Here is a 19,082-nt window from a genome sequence, read left to right as displayed (position 1 = left end):
GAACTCACAGACATTATCTCGAAATTGAAAGAGATGTAATAATTTGTCGCAATTAAATTTGGCCGTCCGTGTCCCATCGATCGACCTCGTAATTTGAAATAGGTAGCAGAGTTATCGGGGCGATAAACACGAACGCGACATATAACGTTATACCTAGTGACTGGTATACAAGATAACAACGTTATTGCGAAGAACTGTGACACGTTATACCGTGCCAAAAAGTGCCCAGTTTTGTTATTGCGGCGGGGGTCTGAAGCATAAGCTGCAAAGTTATACCTACACCTACATAGAACACGATGCCGTACACTCTTCGGCAGGGAATCTATTCCGAGCGGTCCAGAAATAACGCTCGACTGTATACACATGACGAACGCGTTCTCCGTTCTCCGTTCTCCGTTCTCCGTAGGTTCTTTCCTTTTCCTTTCTCTATTTCTCTCTCTCTCTCTCTCCCTCCGCCTCTTTCCGCCGATGCCCTCCTTCGACTCCAAGAGCAGATCTACACACGTACGTACGTCTCGCCCCGTTAAAAAAAGACGCACGTGAAATTTTCGCCTGTGAGACACTGTCACCTGCTCTCTCATAGATTGGGAGCATATACAGACCATCCGTGCTTCACGCTTTTGCGCCACATCGAGAGGACCAAATTATAAAGAGAATTTCAAAACACCGAGAGACGAACCACGGTCTTCCAACGTGTATATTGACATCGGGTACTCGCCTACAATGCACAATGTAATTCTATCTTCGTCGATTTTCGAACCCCGATGAGATAAGAAAGAGTAAACAATAAAATAGGCAAAGATCAACGACTCTGAGTACTAGCCGAATAATTACGCGACAGTAAAACTCGTTGATAACAATTGTTTCGTACCGTCGAAATGAAATTATCTACCAGTCGTCGTACACTCCTATTCATACATGCGTTCGTACCTACGTGCGATTCAATTTATTTGTCCGCACAATTAGCGCGGCTGCACTTACAATTAATACGAAGTCGAGGATCGTACGATTCTAGTTGCTGCGGCTCAAGTATCGCGGGAACGATTTCTTTTACACCGGCATACCTTAAGCGGACGTAATTCAAATATTTATTCAAATTAGTAATATCTCATTACTGATTCTCTGCGCACAATGTCGGGCTGGCAAGTTTTGTCCCGGAAGCATTTTGGTCTGTGTCGATATACAGAGAGACGAGCGATCGTTTCGCGGGTTTCTTATTCTCCAAGGCTCCTGCATCACGAGCTGTGTAGGTACGTTTACACGTATGCATGCACGCACGCCAAGTTATCGATATACTAAAAGTAGAATAAAACGAGGCAAAGCTTCTTTTTATGCCTCGTCTTATGTTGGAGCGGAAATGATAACTAGGCACGTAATCACGCCGAGCAGAAACTTACGTCTGGGTGTTCTTTGACCGGCACATAGACCTTTTCTGTGAGTGTTGTGACGTCTCCTTCTGGTTCTGGCAATATCAGCGGTTCCTTTTTTACTCCACTGATCTGGAAGAGGCTGGCTCGAACCTTCGCAATTTCTGTAACAGAAAAAAAACGGTAGCCATGTAATCCCTGTAATGTACACGAGTGGTACTTGTATAATTAACGAGTCAAGTCAACATGGCCAAAGTGAAAAAGTCACGCTACACCGTAGCAGTGTTCGATAAGTTCGGCACTAAAGTCTCCTCTAATCCGTGCACCATTTGCAGCTAAAGGAAAAACGTTGAATGGCTGAATTATGCTAAACGATGTGGTTGAATTCCTACACGTGGAAGAATTCTTTCCGACTCGATTCCATTCTGGTTAAACAATGGTTAGAACGAATGTGCTCGGAGTTGACAAAGTTACCGGCAACGATGCATGTTCAGGAAAAAATCTTTTCGCCACTCAAATGTCAAGATAGCTGATTTTGGCCGCATGTTGAAAATGAAAAAAGCGCGCTGTTTCTCAACGAACAACGTGCGCGTTGGGAATTGCCAAACCATTTTTCTACCAGAGAACAAAAATTGTTTTACATGAAAATTTTTAAAAGCTTCTTTTTATTTCACTTCAACCTGGTTAGAAGGAAAGAACGACGTTCCGATGGTCCGCAAATGGGGGTTCGGGTTAACGACAGTTCTCGTTCAAGCTCGCACACTTGTCGCAAGCCATCCCGAAACGAGTCCATGGTACTTGCAAAACCGCGTTACCGATGCCGACTACGACGACGACGGCACAGGTGGCACGGACGAATTATGAGATACGCCCGTAGCAGAGTTGGAGAGTGGATTATATGTGTCAAAAGCTAAGTTTGCACCGGGGTCCGCGACCAGATTCTCATGCTCCGTTGCACCGATGTCAGGTCCGTCCACCAGTGGTAACCCGGAGCAAGCATCGGGACTGCACCGGTAGGTTACACATTCATGGTTATATGCCGGTGGCCTTTCCGTGCTTGCTCAGACTTGTCTATCTGTGACCAATCTGACCTTGACATAGTGACGCAACGTTGCTACAGCTGCGTGTAAACCTCTCTGGTTATTATACTCGGTACATGAGCCTGTCGTTAAAGCACTCCTCGGAGTATTGCGCGATTACGCATAGGAATTATCGCGTGTAAACCGTCAACGACGACGGTTGTTTCCCCGCGTATCCACGGGCACTGCCACCGTTCATTCGGAGATGGTGTAGCGATTCCCTCCAGGTGTCCGATGGCCCGTAATGCAGTCGTCGGTAATCGGATATAACGGTGCAGGTCGTATAAAAAAGCTCGCGCGCGAACATCCGACACTCTACATACATATGTATATATGTATTTATATATATGTGCGATTCCGTAACGTGTTTCGCGTTGATCGATGCACGCTCTTCGTCGTTCCATTCCTATCGGGGTCTCTGACTCTTCGGAGAAGAGAAACAGACGATCCGTTATGAAAATATTCGAATAGATGATTCGAGTGCGATTTCGCGTCACGTGTACGAGCAAACGCGTTTTATTGATATTCGATCTTCGTCAGTGTTTGGAAAACGGTGTAACTTTGCTTCCCAGTTTGTGTTTTTTTTTTTCATTTTATTTTTTATTTCACGTCCAATTTTTTCATCACAAATTTGGTGATAAAGTTTTCACCGTCTTTTCTTTTTCAGAGAGTTACAGCGTATATACATATACCTACGATTAATTCGACTCATTAGCGCCGATGGTTAGTTCAATTTTGGCTGATTGCAATCAATTTAGGATGATTAATAAAATAAATGAGCTTCAGAGGACGACTCGACTTATGGATATTCCTTTTTTCCGGTTCGAGACTTAATCACTGCCAAATACCGTATAACGTATGCGAGGACGAGAAAAAGTCCGCAGAACATGTAGTCGATAAAAATAGACCGTACATAGATGAGCGAACCAGATAACGGTGCTGATTGCGTATTACAAGTTTACGTCACAGTTATACACGTACGTTAAATTTATAAGACGCGCTAGTTAATGTAGCGTGAATAAAGCAAGTTCGTATAACGATCGGTTACGTAGATGCCTTATGCGTGCAGGATACAACCTACGTGTAAAAGTCTATGATCGTAAAAGCGATTCGGTTACTATAAATTACGGGTAAAAGCAAACTGCATATTATTTGAAATGATATTTCCACTCAAGTCTTATCTATTGAGGTGTAAACTATATATGCACCTGACGTTATATTTCAGGAATGTAGCTATAACAGTTTGCGGTAATCGCATCCCATAGCCATGGGCAGAAAGTTGATTTGTTAATGTTTTTCCAAGTCTCTCGATCGTTTCACGGAAATACAAAAATGGGAAGTCAATGAGCGCAGCCTAAATTCCAGGAGTCCGAGGAAATTGTAGAGAGCTCGAAAAAATAATAATGCAAATAAAGCTTCTTTTTAAAAGAAATTTAAAAAAAAAAAAAATATTTGGTGTAACAATCCTCCTAGTTAAACGAAAATTCGTAAACGAACGAAAGCGTATCACGTCCCACCTTTCCCTCCGCGATCGTCATCGGCCAATATAACAAACAATAAGCCTGCAGCTTGCACGCGTGCCCTAATATCTGACGGTGTGTCCCTCTTTTATCAATCAGTCTGAAACGGCCGCAATGATCATTCCCCCTGCAAGGCGCATGCGGTCACAAATACCCGCAAGGCTTCATGCATCATCGGCTTTATACCGCCCGCATACTCTCGCCCAGACTGCTTCTGAGATGCGTTGAGAAGCAGAAGCAGAAGCAGAAGCAAAAGCAGTAGCGGCGTGTTGCATCGCTGCAAAGGGAGCCGGCTGTACTCCGCAGGCTTGGGTGAAAAACTGGCGCCAGTTAATCAGGCATCAGCAGTGTATGGATATACAGAATACCGAAGAAGGGAGATTGGGTGGAAATTTCATCACTTTCTTATTTTATTCATTTTCCTTTAGTCTCGTACAACTCTAAACCGATTTTTTTTTTTTTTTGATTTATCCAATTTTTACGGGATGAGAGCGGGTTTTACTTACTGCGCAAATTATTTTCCTACCATCATCAACCAATCGGCTGCAAAGCCTGACGAGTTTTCAATTTAGCGAGTAAATTGTAAGATCCTAACCGCCGTTTGGAACGTTTCAATTTAGAACAGGCGTATCGAAGAAGACAAAAAATAAGAAAAACCCATTAATTCGGTAGGTGTTTGCATGTGTGTGCGTGTGTGTTATTTTTTCTCGAGCAATCTTTAATGCGGTCAACTCAATTTGGTAAAAATAGAAAGCGACATATACCTGGATGCACATCGGTGTACATATTAACGTACACAAGTTGCACAAGTTTGATTTGAATGTGTGACAGACTATACAGCAGCACATCGAACGTCCTTTACTAAAATTTATTTAACAGTTATATTATGTATAGTGTTGTTATATAAAGTGTTGTGTAAAACCTTAATACAGACCATGGAAATATATGTGGTATGAATATACGCATAGAAGAAGTTTTAAGATTCGAAAAGTTTCTGTTTCTATTTCTATTTCTATGTATTTATTATACTATTTTTTATTTTTATTTTTTTTATTTTATTTTATTTTCAGTGCTTGGAGACATCGGAATTATGTCAGTCCTTGGCATTTTCAATAATACTCAGTCATTTCCTTAGCGTCTGTTAGACAGAAACGTTATAGAAAAAATAAAACAACATACCGGTTAAAAATAAGAAACGGATATAATCACAATTTGACATATAACCAGCTACGACGTGTTAACCAACCTCCAAGTCGACATTGTGTCCGCATACTTGATCAATGCTTTTTCATCTCGATTAGCGAGTAGATAGACCAAAAGAAATTTTTTTTTTTTTTTTCTACCGCGTTTAGCATCGTTGAGAGACACGCGTTTAAATTGACTCGCATTCGGAACTCTCATCTGGATTCTATTTCGTTAGTAGTAGTTTCGCTTGGTAAGGGTGGTTGCATCTATAATCGTGAGGCTATTCGCGGTAACAAGAACAATATCAAAGTGCCGAGCCCAAAAGCTACGTACACCTCCAAGATATGAAGAAAATTACGTCCGCTGTGTCTCCAGTCCAGTCCGGCTAACCTGGCGTCACGATTCGGTGACTTCCTGATGCCGACACGCTACAAACCGTAATAAAAGTCAGAGCCCAACCCTGGTGGTTAAATTCAATGCGTTCACCGAAACGAAACGAAACGATTCGCTTACAAGGAAGGACGTTGCACGACGAACAAACGGGCGGACACACTCGCCTACTTACCTACTCCGACTCTCTTAACAACTTTAAGTTATACCAGTAAGCCTAGGACAAATCATTGCCTGCGCCAGTTACACACGCACTAGATTCCCGTCCCTAGCACTGGAAACGGTATCGCACGGACGGATAGTTTGAACCGCATTAAAATCCATTTAGAAAAGTGAAACTCGTTTCCCTGCCCAGTATTGCGGTGATAACGTGGATAGATATTGTTCAATTCTCGCTTTTAACTATTAAAATAACGTATGAGTAGAAGTGGAACTGTTTTTGTACCGTCGGTCGATTAGAGGCATCGTTGCATTATAATTACTGTAACGTTCAAATTCTCGATATGCATTTGGAATTTTTTCAATGTAAGCTTTAACGTAAGAAGCACGATATTGCGGTCGTCAATGTTTATTCGCAAAGATTTTTCCGACCTTTGAATACGGCCGTACAACTTATTATTGAATCAATTTATCAGTGACGCGTCATCAATTTTATCCACCGTCAAGTGAGCTGTGTACAGAAAATTTGTGACACCGATTTACACTCATCTAGACTTTTGTGGTTCGAATTTACTCTTTTACTTTTAAAATACCGTGAGAGATTCGTTTCGTTTCAACATTACGTAACATCAAAATTCGTCGACATTGATAGCGCGAGTACGGCGTTGCAATAATTTGTTTCATGCGAAAACAAGAGAAAAAAAATTGGAGATGAGATGTGCAGCCAGAATCTTGGCTGTAAGAGGACAACCGTCTTGGGTCTTTGGTCTTTGGTCTTTCATATCCGTAATATGATCTTTCGGTACCTGTCGAAAAGAGAGCGAGTCGTTGCGATAGGACGATCATCGTCACCCAATGAGGTTGGATAAAAAAAATAAATAAATAAAACAGAGTCTGATACAAGTGCAGATGCGCGTATAAAATGAACTCGATTTCGTTGCGAACGTATGATGTATTTGTGACGGAGAGAGCAGTTTTATCTGGACCACGGTATCTTGTGCGAATGAATCTTCGTTACACAAGTGTAAGTACGACCGGCGTGCGAATTTGTGTGCATGTGAGTGTAAATGAGTAAGCATGCAGACTATTGCAGACGCCATTTAGGCTAGCAGTTAACCTTCGAGAAAATGAGCAAAATCGATTGGATTCGTGATGTTCGAACAGATGCGATTCGCGTTGTTCCTTAGTCTGTTAATGTTCTTTTTCAAAAGTCGAAAAGGAACGCTAAAAATTTCGACGAATGTGCAGAGACGAACCGGTTAAACAATTTTTTCAACTTCCGTATGTCGTTGAAAGTTTGAAACGAGCATATGATGCAAAACGCAATCGCTAATTTGCACGATTATATATACCCGGAATTGTCGGATATTAATTTACTCGACGTACAACACTCGACATTTAGTTTCAAAAAAAGTGCGATACCTGACTACAAAACTTTTTTAAAATCATTCCACTACAAGAGATACATTTCATACCGATTAAGAAATAATAATATTACGCTAAAAACTTTGACGTGTTTATTTAATTAATCTCGAAACTGCACCGTTATTACTCGACTAGTTAATTATAGTTACACACCTGCGTGAACAATAAATTTGGCAAAACTGGACATTTTTCTGTCTCAAGAACGCCGTCACTCGTTTCTCTGCCGACTTACACACGGGCACACATATTATAATTGCGAAATTAACCGGCCAACATTCCCGTGTCTCTTCTCGGTCGTGAGAGAGTGAGGCACGAAACGAAATTATACATCGCGAAGAAAAACGTCGACAGATACCGACACGGATATAATATACGTGTGTAATAAATATATATATATATATATATATATCTTTGCTTCTAAAGTAAAATCTATCTCTCCGAATCGGCAGTGCAACAAGTGTAATCCGCGCGATTCTACACTCGCGTATATGCACCGGACACACCGACATTACCGGGTATGGCAAAATCAGAAAGTTGTTTGAAATCTCAGGCTAAAAGGAAGCCGGTAATCTCTCGCAAGTCTCACCTCGTTCCAAAGCGAGTTTGTTGGTTCGTGTATAGTGTGGATAATAATTGAGCCAGCGTAGCAGGTAACGCGTATTCTCACTATGAAAAATTGCGCAACGCGTTAAAAAGATTTAAAAAAAAAAAGAAGACGAAGAATTTCACCTTCTTTCCCCTGTTTAAACCGTCGAAAAAGCAAAATCATACCTAACGGAATACACTGTAAACTGGAAATATAAATCTTTCGGCAAATTAGACTCAACGAATGATATATTAATACGTAAGTTTTTCGTGTAATAAAACGTAGCTTGCGCACGTTACTTTATTTATTTTGTAATCAAAACTCGATTCGGATGTTCGCGTAACATGTCAGGTACATTCTTTCAAATATTATTTAAAATAACGTCAAAAAGTGGTATTTTTGAGAAGCTTCTCGCGGAACGATTTTTCTCGCAACAATATCATAAACAAAAAAATCAAATTTATTGACGGAGAATAGGGAGCAAAAGTTGTTATGAAAAATTGCGATCCCACAAGTTGCCATCTAATTGTGTCGATAATTGGCAATTGACAATTTCACACAGATTTTTGTGAATTAAACTTAATGTTCAATAACAAATTATTGGTACAATTAGATGACAAGTTGTCGGATCAGAATTTTCATAGCAACTTATATTCTCTACGTCGTAAGCGTGGAATTTAAAATAAAAAAGATTTACGACTATAATTGTACCGTTGAAAGTTTTTTGATAAATGTTACAATTTGAAATTATTTAAAATAATATCCCCGCCACATACAGAACACAATTGATTCGAAACCAGGTGAAAACCGCTTGTTTCGCAAAGCGAGTGGAGCGGAGTGGAAATTTCAAGCAAATGATAAAAGTCACAGAGAATCACCGGACGTGTCCCCTTGCTCGAGTGGGTGGGTATCTTAGTTTTCGCACCTCTCCAGCGCTCCTTAAACGTGGAAACGTGAGAATACATTGAATGAAATCCCGCGCTCGTTCAACGCGACGCAACAAGCGGCATGAACAAGGAACGAAGGGTGTGGCGTTTACTGCTCTAAGAGATCATATGCCGCAAGAATTGAGAGTGTGGAATGGAGTCTGCGCGATCCCGTCGCCGTGGAGAGACGAGAGAGACGAGAGAGACGAGAGAGACGAGAGAGAGAGAGAGGGTGGAGGGGGGGTAGAGGGTAAAGGGGGCATCACAGCCGCATTTAGCGCGAGCATCGCGCGCCTGCATGACATCAGCTGACTGACGTTCTTTGGCTCGTGGGCTAGATCCAGAGGCGCCCGTAAGTACCAACCTACCTCAGGTTTTGCAAGAGCACAGAGCCAAAGGTTTGCCAGCATCCGTACGGATCATCGTCTGCAGCGGCGTGCATCCCCCGCAATTTTTTTTTTTTTTCGTTTCACCACCAATCGGACTTTTCGATGCCACGGACAAATGCCAATCCCGCGCGGATACGTCGTCATCGTCGGACGGAAGATGAAGAGAGAAAGTCAGCGGAAGTGGAGACGAAGATGTGCATATGATATACGTACATCGTGTATACGGAGAGAGAATAAGAGATAAGACTTGAAAAAATTCGTAGATAAGACTCGTTGTTAAATTCGCGCGATAAGATCGAGTTGTTTTTTTTTTTTAACTTTTCACTTTCGTGCAGTTTTTTCTTTCCCATAGTTACTATTACTGCATATTTCTTTTTACATCTCTTTACTATTGTAAACTTGGGCTCGTTTCATTTAATTCCACGACGATACGGATCTCGTGGTAGTTTGCATTTATATGTAAATTTACATGACATACAAATGCAGACGTGTTTAAATATAACGAATAGTGGATCGCATCGCATTCACGAGTATGTTATATTATATACCTAGATATGTTGAAACACATTTACTCAAAAGTGCGGATTATTTGTAATTTTTCCTCTTGCTGTTGGGTAGTGTGAAACATCGACAATGACGAGTTACGACATTTTCATTGGGAATTACGCTTGCAGTGCGGAGTGTAATTTTAACGAAACAAAGACCAATTAGCCCAGGTACGACGCCTACTAGTGCATTATACGTACATAATGCGCTGGCTAATAATCGCCGCTGTTAAAAAATTCTCTCGATTGTCTGCAAGTTTTAAGCTTACACGCATACCTTTCCACTTGAACAAAACAGCCGACGGTAATCGTTCAATCCCAACGTTAACGAGACCGTTTTGTTACAGTTCATATAATTACGTATGCGTGTATATATTTTTTGTCAACTCATCTTTCGCGCGGGATAAAACGATCAGAATTGATATTATGCATAATTTTTTGGGCGTGCCCGCGAGCTGAACGGTATTACAATTTAATTGACGTACGTTGAGAACGTCGAGCATACGTATAGACACTAATTGTATCAAGTCGACGGCTCGTAATCTTAGCTGGGACAGTTTCTTTACAACACGTGTACCTTATCAAGAATGTTCAAGAATAAAACGCAGACAAAACCGCAAGCGAGATAACGAGACCTTTATTTTCCCATCTCGTACGATGCATAGCAAAGTAAGTACTTGCACAAACGGTACAATGTACGTGAATACGAAAAGTATGAAAATTTTCACTTCCCCGAAATCGTATAATCGCAATTACTTCCAAGTCGTGTACAAGCGTAAATGATTGTTATCAATACCGTTGTTGTTATTGTGATTATTTTGTCTTTTCGACAACAGTTATGCATCAGAAATGACGAATCGTCTCCCAAAGTTACTGCAGGCAACGGATGTTAATTGAATTGCTTCAAAGAGTTGAAAAAGGACGCTAAACTTTTCACCTGCATTAGCGAGGGTCCGATAATTAATCGACTGGTGAATTTTCAAGGTGGCTAAACTCGGCACTTCCAAGTCGACAAATCTACTCGAGGAATGCGCCACCTGCACAGCATAATTGGCACGAAGTGCATCATGCGCGCTGCGGTGCAACGGCAGAATTGTTTAATTAAGCAACAACGACGACGACGAGGATACCAATTTTTTATGGATAAACGGCTCGGCACCCGGGTAAAGTACATCGCCGTATTTTCGTTCGTAAAAATATCCCTGAATGGAATGGAAAGAAGTTGTTGTTACTGATATTTATTTTTTCACAAAGATCAAAGAGCGGAAATAAACAAGTGAAATTTTAGCGGTGTACTTGGTTGGCACTGCGATGATCGTCCTTGACTAAAATTCCACGGTAATGCCGAACAGACTGCAAAGTCAGTCTAGGCGAGACCAACCGACACTGGTAACTATAACAAATCTTGGCACCAAGAATTGGGACAATATTTTAGACACCTCGATGATGCTATACGCGTTTGTATATAGTTGCTCTAGAAAATTGGCAGGAATTTCTGTGCTAACCTCGGTGGTCACGCCCGTCTCTCTGCATACACATTATAGATACGTGCCAACCAACCAAGCGATATGCTCGCGATAATTAAAGTAAAAATAAAAAAATAATAATCCATGTAATATATTATTACGTAAACTTGACTCAGGTTGGTAGTTTTCAAGCGTAAAAAAGAACGTCGGTAAAACGTAGATTTCCAACGAAAAGTCGAGGAGGGGCTTTTTAATGATTACGCACCGACCGTATAATTTCTCTGCTGCGTCGAGAAATTCCACAGCGAACGAACGCTTCGAGTCTTCGAATTATGACCACATGTATCGGAGGAAGAGTTTGAGGTCATCGAAGTGATGGGAATTCGCTCCGATATTGCCCGTATACGTATAGTATTTACCGTTCTCCGAGCAAAGCACATTTCGTTGGCAAAACTTGACGCATACCTAATCGTGACGAGATTGTCGCACGCTTCGCGAATACCTGTAGCGCCCAGCTGCAGCTCGAAATATACAATTGTACGTACAGATATCGCAGGATAATCCGAAAGCCGGTGAATTTTTTATTAATCTTGTTACACCTGGTAAAACGATAGTAAAACGAAATGACGGAATTAAGAACCTTCGGCGTAAGAAACGTGTCGTTTATTTCACGTATAAAGAAAAAAACAATGTATAATGATGTTTGGAAGACGATGATCAGGGCCCGGTTTTAACCCTGACTAACTTTTACCGCGATTAGAGGTGTCGTCAGTCGTTATTGTCCTCCTTCTTTTCAGGGTCCGGTTGTGCTCGTCGATACGTGTGTGTGTGTGTGTGTGTATATAATAAGTTTTGTGTGTATATTACGGCAAGAGGAAGAAGGAGGAGGAGAGGAAGAAGAAGAAGAATAAACGTGGGTGATCTCATGAATTTTACTGGGAGCATGCGCTGGGCTTACAATAAATAAAAATGACTCGTCGTAAAGGTTGTACCTTTGGATCGCGTGTCGTGAATGTGCGCCTGTGTGTTTCAGAATTGTTCTACACGAATTCTCCTCCTACACACACACACACACACACACACACACGCGCGCGCACGCACACACAGCTGTTGGCTTTTGAGATTTTTGCAAGACAAAGTACCTATGTATGACGCTATCGTTAGCAGTCAACGTTGTCGTTGCCAGCGGCGGATAACCAGCTGAATTATACTGACTATGTTTTATTTATTTCACCATTCCCAGAGGTAGGACTGCGTTTTACACGTATTCATTCGTCACTTTTATGCTAAGGTATTTCTCTCTAGACCGCGTCAATTCTTTTCGAAAGATTCATCATCCTTGGACCAAAAAATGAAAGGGAGAACGAGAAGGAAGGAAAGAAGAGGAAGAAAAAATAACCCGACTCCTCGTTTCCGATACGTGGAAAAAAATGAAGAAACATGTAAATCAGAAAATAGACGTCGGGATATTTTTTGACCAACAGTTTACAGTCATCGTCGTCATGTAAAAATCTATTAAAAAATCTATGCAAAAAGCTATTAATGACAGATGAAGAAATACACTTGAACTAAGAGTCACATGGAAAATAGAATTTAAAAAAAACGTGCGTTAATCTACTAGGAAAAGATTTCTCCTCGTTTTATGAAGCAACTTTTTAAAACCTCAATCTAACGACTCGGCTCGAGTCAAGTTTCATGAAAGATTTTCGCTCAAGGGTTTGTGGAAAAATGTCACGGTGCCAAAGATGACTAAACCACGAGAGCGCGTCAGGTGCCCAAAGTCGTCTTCGCGGTTTTTTACGCCAGGCAAAGAAATCTGCGATAAGTATAACGAATGGCAATTTTTTACGGAAGAAACCTTCGCGTGTTCCGCGTTAATAACCGGCAAGCATTTGTCTAATTAATATACCTAGATTTGTTTTCACGTTTCCCTTGACCAAGTTGTAAGCAGACTTGACAGTTTATCAAGGAATTACGAATCGTTTGCATAACTTGGCTAATATACTTGTACAGAATTTGAAAACGTTGAAACAATCACATGCAATTATAATATATGTATAATAATACACGCACCTGGCATTTGTACAGAGTTTAAATAGAGCCTGGCATCTTTTCACAAAGTATACCATACGTATAATGTACTCGCACAAAAGTAATGCTAATTTTCTGATTTATTACCCGTCGTGAAATTCTCGACAATTTTGGGTCATCCTTCCAACTTATCTCAACACATTTGCGGGATGTACGATTTCGCATTCTCGTCAATTTTAGTCAAAAGCCAAATTGTTTTAGCAACGAATTTATAAGTTTACTTTATAAAATAAAAAGATACCGTCTTTCTTTAGTTTATCAAGGAAAAAAAAATCAGCATGACTATCTTCAGACTTTCCAAGTCTCATTTTAGTGCTCCGGAGAAGAAATGAGGAAATTGTCATTTTTCACAGTAAAGTCAATTACAGGTTTCAGTCGTTAAATTCCAAGTTGATCGTTCATCAGATTTCGGTATAATACAGGATGTAACAGTGAAGAGTGAAAACCAGCTAATATACATATTTTCTAAACAAAAAACGCCTCGATCATCGAGAGTACAACTTTCGGTAGGTATAATATTACAGGTGTTTCGCTTTTCGACGTATATTTCAAAATCCGACCAAATCGTCGTCGTCGCCGCTTAGGCAATTCGCTTTATTTTCACTCACTGACTCAGGGTTTTTATTTATAATTTCGTCTCTTAAGTACATACATACACGCATGCGTGTAACATAAACACACACGCACACGCGCGTGCGAAAAGAGACAGACACACATTATATATATACACATATATACTCCGGAATAAATACCAAGGCGAAACTTAGGACCGAAGAGTTGGTGAGCAGACGGCAAAACGATCCACGATTTGAATTCCACTGAATGATCGGTATCAACGCGTTCAGAGTATGTTAAGTGGGCGCTGGTTGGACGTAAAAGATGCAAATAACATTCATCCGAAGTTGAAAAAATTTACAGTTAACGTCCATCGCACGTTACGGTAGCCATATTCGATTATCCTACGCACAACCTTCGCAAATCGTTTTACGTTCAAATCATCTCTCGAACCGCATCGGTATATCAGGCTAACAAGCTACAGGTAGCAGAACCTAGGCTCAGGTACAGCCGGATAAACATTTCGATGAGATAACTGTACACCCATACATGACGAATATAACGTGTAAGATACGAAAGAAATATAGTCTGACCTGAAATCCCGAGCTATTCCTCATCGGTGATGATTCGAGTGACCCGATTTACAGATTTACGCGTCCCGTTGCAGATAATTCGAGTATCTGTTTAATTATCGGTTCGCTTTTTGGGGGCGGAATCGCGGGAACAACGACACAAACTATTATTTGGACGATCGTTTCATATTTTCGGTTCAGTCTTGTCTGCTGTACTTACGACGCAATAAAATCAGTTCCGTGGAATACGCTACGCGTAGAGAAAACGTGTAAAGGGAGAGTGTCGGAGTCGCGGTTTCGAAGGTAAAACCTGCTATAAGAAGGAGTTATAAGCGGCGATATCCTGTCGCCTGTAAGGGAGACGGGGAAAAAAGGAGTCGGCAAGGGGTCTCCGAGGCGAGTTCGAATCCTCGGGACATCGGCCTTGCACCTCGATCGGTGCAACCACCCCGTGCAACAGGTTCCATTCAAGATTCCCCCGAGTCAGGCTACACGCCTCCTTTCAGAGAGCGGGACAAACCAACCTGTTGATCCTGCGCAGGACGAGAGGGGAAAAAAGTCGACCGTCGTGCGTGCGGGGAGGGCGTATAGAAAAAAGTGTAGCGTTGAGTGACCGGATCGGGGATAAACTTGTCGAGTGATCAGGAATTCGCGAAGATTGCGAAAAGTGGAGAACCGTGGAAAATGGGAGACACATGAGAGAACTAAACTTGGAATTTGAAAGCGTTCGACGAGAATGCAGTGCGGCAACGTGTGCCAGGCATTTGACACAAAATCTCTCCAGCGCCGAGCAGTGGCGCGGTATAACCGGAAGAGGAAAAACCAGACCCCTTTTACGGTCCCTAAATAGCTGCAGTATAACCAGATGCTTTTCGGTCTCACCACGCAAGGCTTTATCTATTATAAATATGTACACATGATTTCACGGTTTACTGTTCAATGTTTGTTATTTACCCCTGTAGGCACGGATGTCAATGAGGGCTACTGTTTATTCACAATATTGTTCGACAACCGGGCCGTTCTATCATCTCTATTCCTCTCTCGCCTTTCCCTTCGAAGCAACGGAGAGACACGAGGTTATCTTTTTGGCGCTAAAATTCGAACGCGTGAAACAAAAGTAATACCGATAGCCTGAACAATTCCGACTATCAATGGAAGTGTAAAGAATTTTCGAGCTTATAAGAAAAGCCGGTCAAACGGGATACTGATCAAGGAAATTCTGCCCTCCTTGGCTCGTTACGAATACCAAAGTGTCATTAGCGGTTTCGTACGACTCGCTGAACTAGGTTCCAAGCGGCACGACCACAGCCAGTACCGGCTCCAATCAATGATCGTTGCTCAAAACGCCTTATTAGCCGATGTCCTTTCACGCGCGAGTTCCTACATACCGTTAGGAAGAAACCTGGCGACGAGACATCACGCGCAGCTTGATAACGTAATATGTTTTCCTCGAGTTCGTCGCTCGAAGCATATCCGCATCGGTAATCGACGCCAACACCGTCGAATCGAGAGTCCCTTAGCTGCATTTATCGAGATAAGCGAGACTCGGCTGGGATGACAAGGAGTCTCGTGTCAACGCTTACGATCGGAAGAAATCGAAATAAAAAATCATAATTACAGTTTAAAACAAACCAGCCGAGCTATTCCGATCCTAACGTATCTCATAGATATTAATTCTATTGTATCCACGCAGTCCCAAATCACTTGCAGGAGATCTGTCGGCGTGTTTGTTTTACTCGTAATAATACTCGTGATAAAAATAGTGTCAAGGATACCAACGACAACAACGGTGGCTGCGGTCTAACTCGAACACGATACTTCGATGACAGTCATTCGCTTTTCCGGTTAGACACTAACGCGTCCTGCGTGCGGCAGTGCGAGCGCCTAGATGCAGGTATGAAATAATCTAAAGGTAGGTACCGGTGTGCCTGTGCATATCGGACCTCGGAGCGAATGGCTCAGAGAAATCTGTACGCGTTCTACACGTAGAGTCCATTCCCGACTAGTCGGAACGAGGAGCGGGTCGCCACTCCCTGCATCGCGCCACTCCTGGACAAGCCCTCGAGAGTCAATCCAGTCTCAAGTCTTGGTATGGAACCATCGAACACGTGACCTCGTAGGAGAAAGAGAAAGAGAGAGAGAGAGAGAGAGCGAATGAGCACGTGTGCGTGTACGCGGTGTATGGCGGCGTTTATATTTATGTATTAGATTACCCTGGTTCACCACTACTCCATACCGTGAATCTACATACCAGCCTTGCGACAAACAGATATATTTCATTCAGGCCGGATCTGGTTGCCGAGTTGGATAATTTTGTTGAAAAAACCAAAGTTGCATGTGCAAGAACAACGAATTCATTCTCGGGGTTATGATGCACCGTTTTTACCAACTTCGTTTTATCGCGATTTACCAAACTCTTCCGTAACCTTCGCGAGGGTGAAAAATTGCACGGTGAAACAACAAGTACTTGTTCTGTTTACATCCCTCTGTGACCGCCAAGGTTTCCGTCGCTACGGACAAAGTTCCGTGTATTCTCATTTCCGTTTTTATTTTTTACTTGAAAACTAGAAAAAATTAAGTCGACGAAAATGGAAAACATTGAATGTTCGGATCGGACGGAGAGGTAACCGAACTATAAGTTTAGATTGCGGTGAACACACTACATCTACTTGTAGATATATTTTTTCCCCCTGAGGGATGATGGCGGGAGATTTGAGGAAGGAAAAAAAGAGAGCAACTAAAAGCTCCGAGCAGAAAGAGAAAGAGAAAGAAAGATCAGGGTCCAAGATAGGATTTCTAGCTGTCTGGCTTTGCGGGAGTGAGTGTCGAGGTAACAGTGTACTTCTACGTGGGGCGTGAGTGAGCCTTTGCTGCTGATGCTACATAGCAGCGTGGGTTTAAAAATCTCTTTAAAGGGGTTTTTCACGGTTTTTCACTCGCGCCTATCTACGATATAAATATATACATATATATATACTTATTCCATCACAGCATCTTTCTCTCTGCCTGACTCTCGTATTTTTTATCTCGCACTCTTCTCTCTTCCTTCTTTCCTTAGTGGTATAAAGAGTATTTCCCGACCCGTTGAAATCTACCGACATGTCAGTGGCATGACAGGAAGTGAGAGGGAGTAAAGGGGAAAAGCGGGAGTGAAATCCTGTTAGTCCGCGACACCAAGGTAGGTTACGTGCGAGCCGCGGCTAAGTCTCGGTTGTTCGAAAACATGTATCTGTGAAATGATGCGAGGTTAACGGTTTTGCGACGAATGTGGGCCGCGCGTTGGTCACCCGGTGGAGGATACGCGGTGCTCGTTAAAAAATATTCGCTCGAGGCCCACCCGTGGGGATATTATTTGTGGTTGCACGAACCGGCCGGTCCGAGTCAGGCCCGAATTCGATTCTTTCCGTTCGTCATCGTCTGCAGAGAGGTCCTCTTTGATAGCGGTACACCACGCGCAGTGGTTCACCCAGTTTTCGTTACATCCCAGAGAGAGATGAAAAAGAAAGAAAAGTGAGACAACGAGAGACACGGAGAACAATGAAAGTAGGAACGAATGCTCGGACAAGAGAAATAGAGGGAGTCACAACATGGAACTTCACTATACTCGTTATCGCAATCATCGTCTTCTCAAGAGTCCCGGTCACTCACTGGGTTAAATGTTTCATAAGGGGAGACAAGCATGCCTCACGGTCAGAACTGTAATGACTTTTAGAAAGCCCGAACCTTTGTCCGTGCCACCGATTTGTCAGTCGGTAGGTACGAAGGTAAACCCAGTCCATTTATTATACAAATAACAATCACACAACATGACCAACGTCTGTAATCCTCGTCCCCAATACTTTTGCGCGCACACATTGAAAATAAGAATCCGATTACTATAAGGATTACCGACGACATGGAATATAGTGAGCAACTTCTTTATGCATATTCATTCGCAGACATTTCGCAGTGAAATATTACTCTGATCTTCGATTCCTACGGGTTGAATCGAGCTTATCGAGTTTAAAGATTCGTTCGATAGACCCTTCACGACATTGAGCAAACGAGTGTGCGGCGTTGTCGGTGAGCATGGCAGGTACATACCAATGGTATGTACAATATGTGTACGATACAGAAACGTGGGAATCTCTTGACAGCGACGGTTCGAATCTCTGGATGGTCGGATGGTCCACGAGCTGGATATATCAGAGGACAGAGACCGACGAAGAAGATTCCTTTCACCTCCCACCACGCGGACGTATTGCGTCGAGAAGGATGGGTGTGCACCGGGGGTCATCTCGGTCAACGGCCCCCATCGCGAGAGGGCCTCAATAGTTTCAACCTACGGCCCTGAGGTCCGTAACTAATCGTATGAGACCTTGTCTTGCCGTCTTGTTCGATGACGGTAGTGAGCGAGATCGGGGATCGTCGATGACGCACGTTTTTCACCCACTTTTATCCCTGTGCAACACCGCGTATCTCGCGACGAAGAAAACAGTCCAATCAACGGTCCCGAATCCGAGTATAATTTACGATCTCGGCGCAACTTACCCGTAATTTTTCATCGCTAATTTCGTTGAAAATTTCAACGACAATCGCGCTTTAACCGCGGTTTTTGTCGATGCGTTATACGACGTAGAGCATTGCGATCTCGCGAGTGTAAGAAGAGCGCTGCGTATAAAGTCACTTGGTATTCGTTTTAAACCGCCTGTGTAACGGCGAGTGAAGACGCGTGGGCATTTCCTAATTTAGAAACAGGCGATATACCCTAGCGCGTAACGTCTTCTTACAGAATTATTACCATAGCCTCGTATTTCCCACTTGGGCCCTGTAACTCCCCACCTACAG

General features: G+C 42.4%; 1 protein-coding gene across 10 annotated transcripts in view; it reads right to left on the bottom strand.

The window, feature by feature from the left end:
- The window catches only part of how (protein held out wings), a 43,011-nt gene that overhangs the window by 18,355 nt on the left and 5,574 nt on the right, over positions 1-19,082 (bottom strand). For all 10 annotated transcript variants that reach the window (XM_046637216.1, XM_046637220.1, XM_046637225.1 and 7 more), the window contains exon 2: positions 1,398-1,531. In XM_046637216.1, coding sequence (XP_046493172.1) covers positions 1,398-1,531 — 134 coding nt within the window. The remainder of the gene's footprint in view (positions 1-1,397; positions 1,532-19,082) is intronic.

Source organism: Neodiprion pinetum, chromosome 1, assembly GCF_021155775.2.
Source record: "Neodiprion pinetum isolate iyNeoPine1 chromosome 1, iyNeoPine1.2, whole genome shotgun sequence".
NCBI classification, from domain to species: Eukaryota; Metazoa; Arthropoda; class Insecta; order Hymenoptera; family Diprionidae; genus Neodiprion; species Neodiprion pinetum.
Note: the sequence above shows the minus strand (reverse complement) of the source record. Positions and strands in the feature narration are given on the sequence as shown.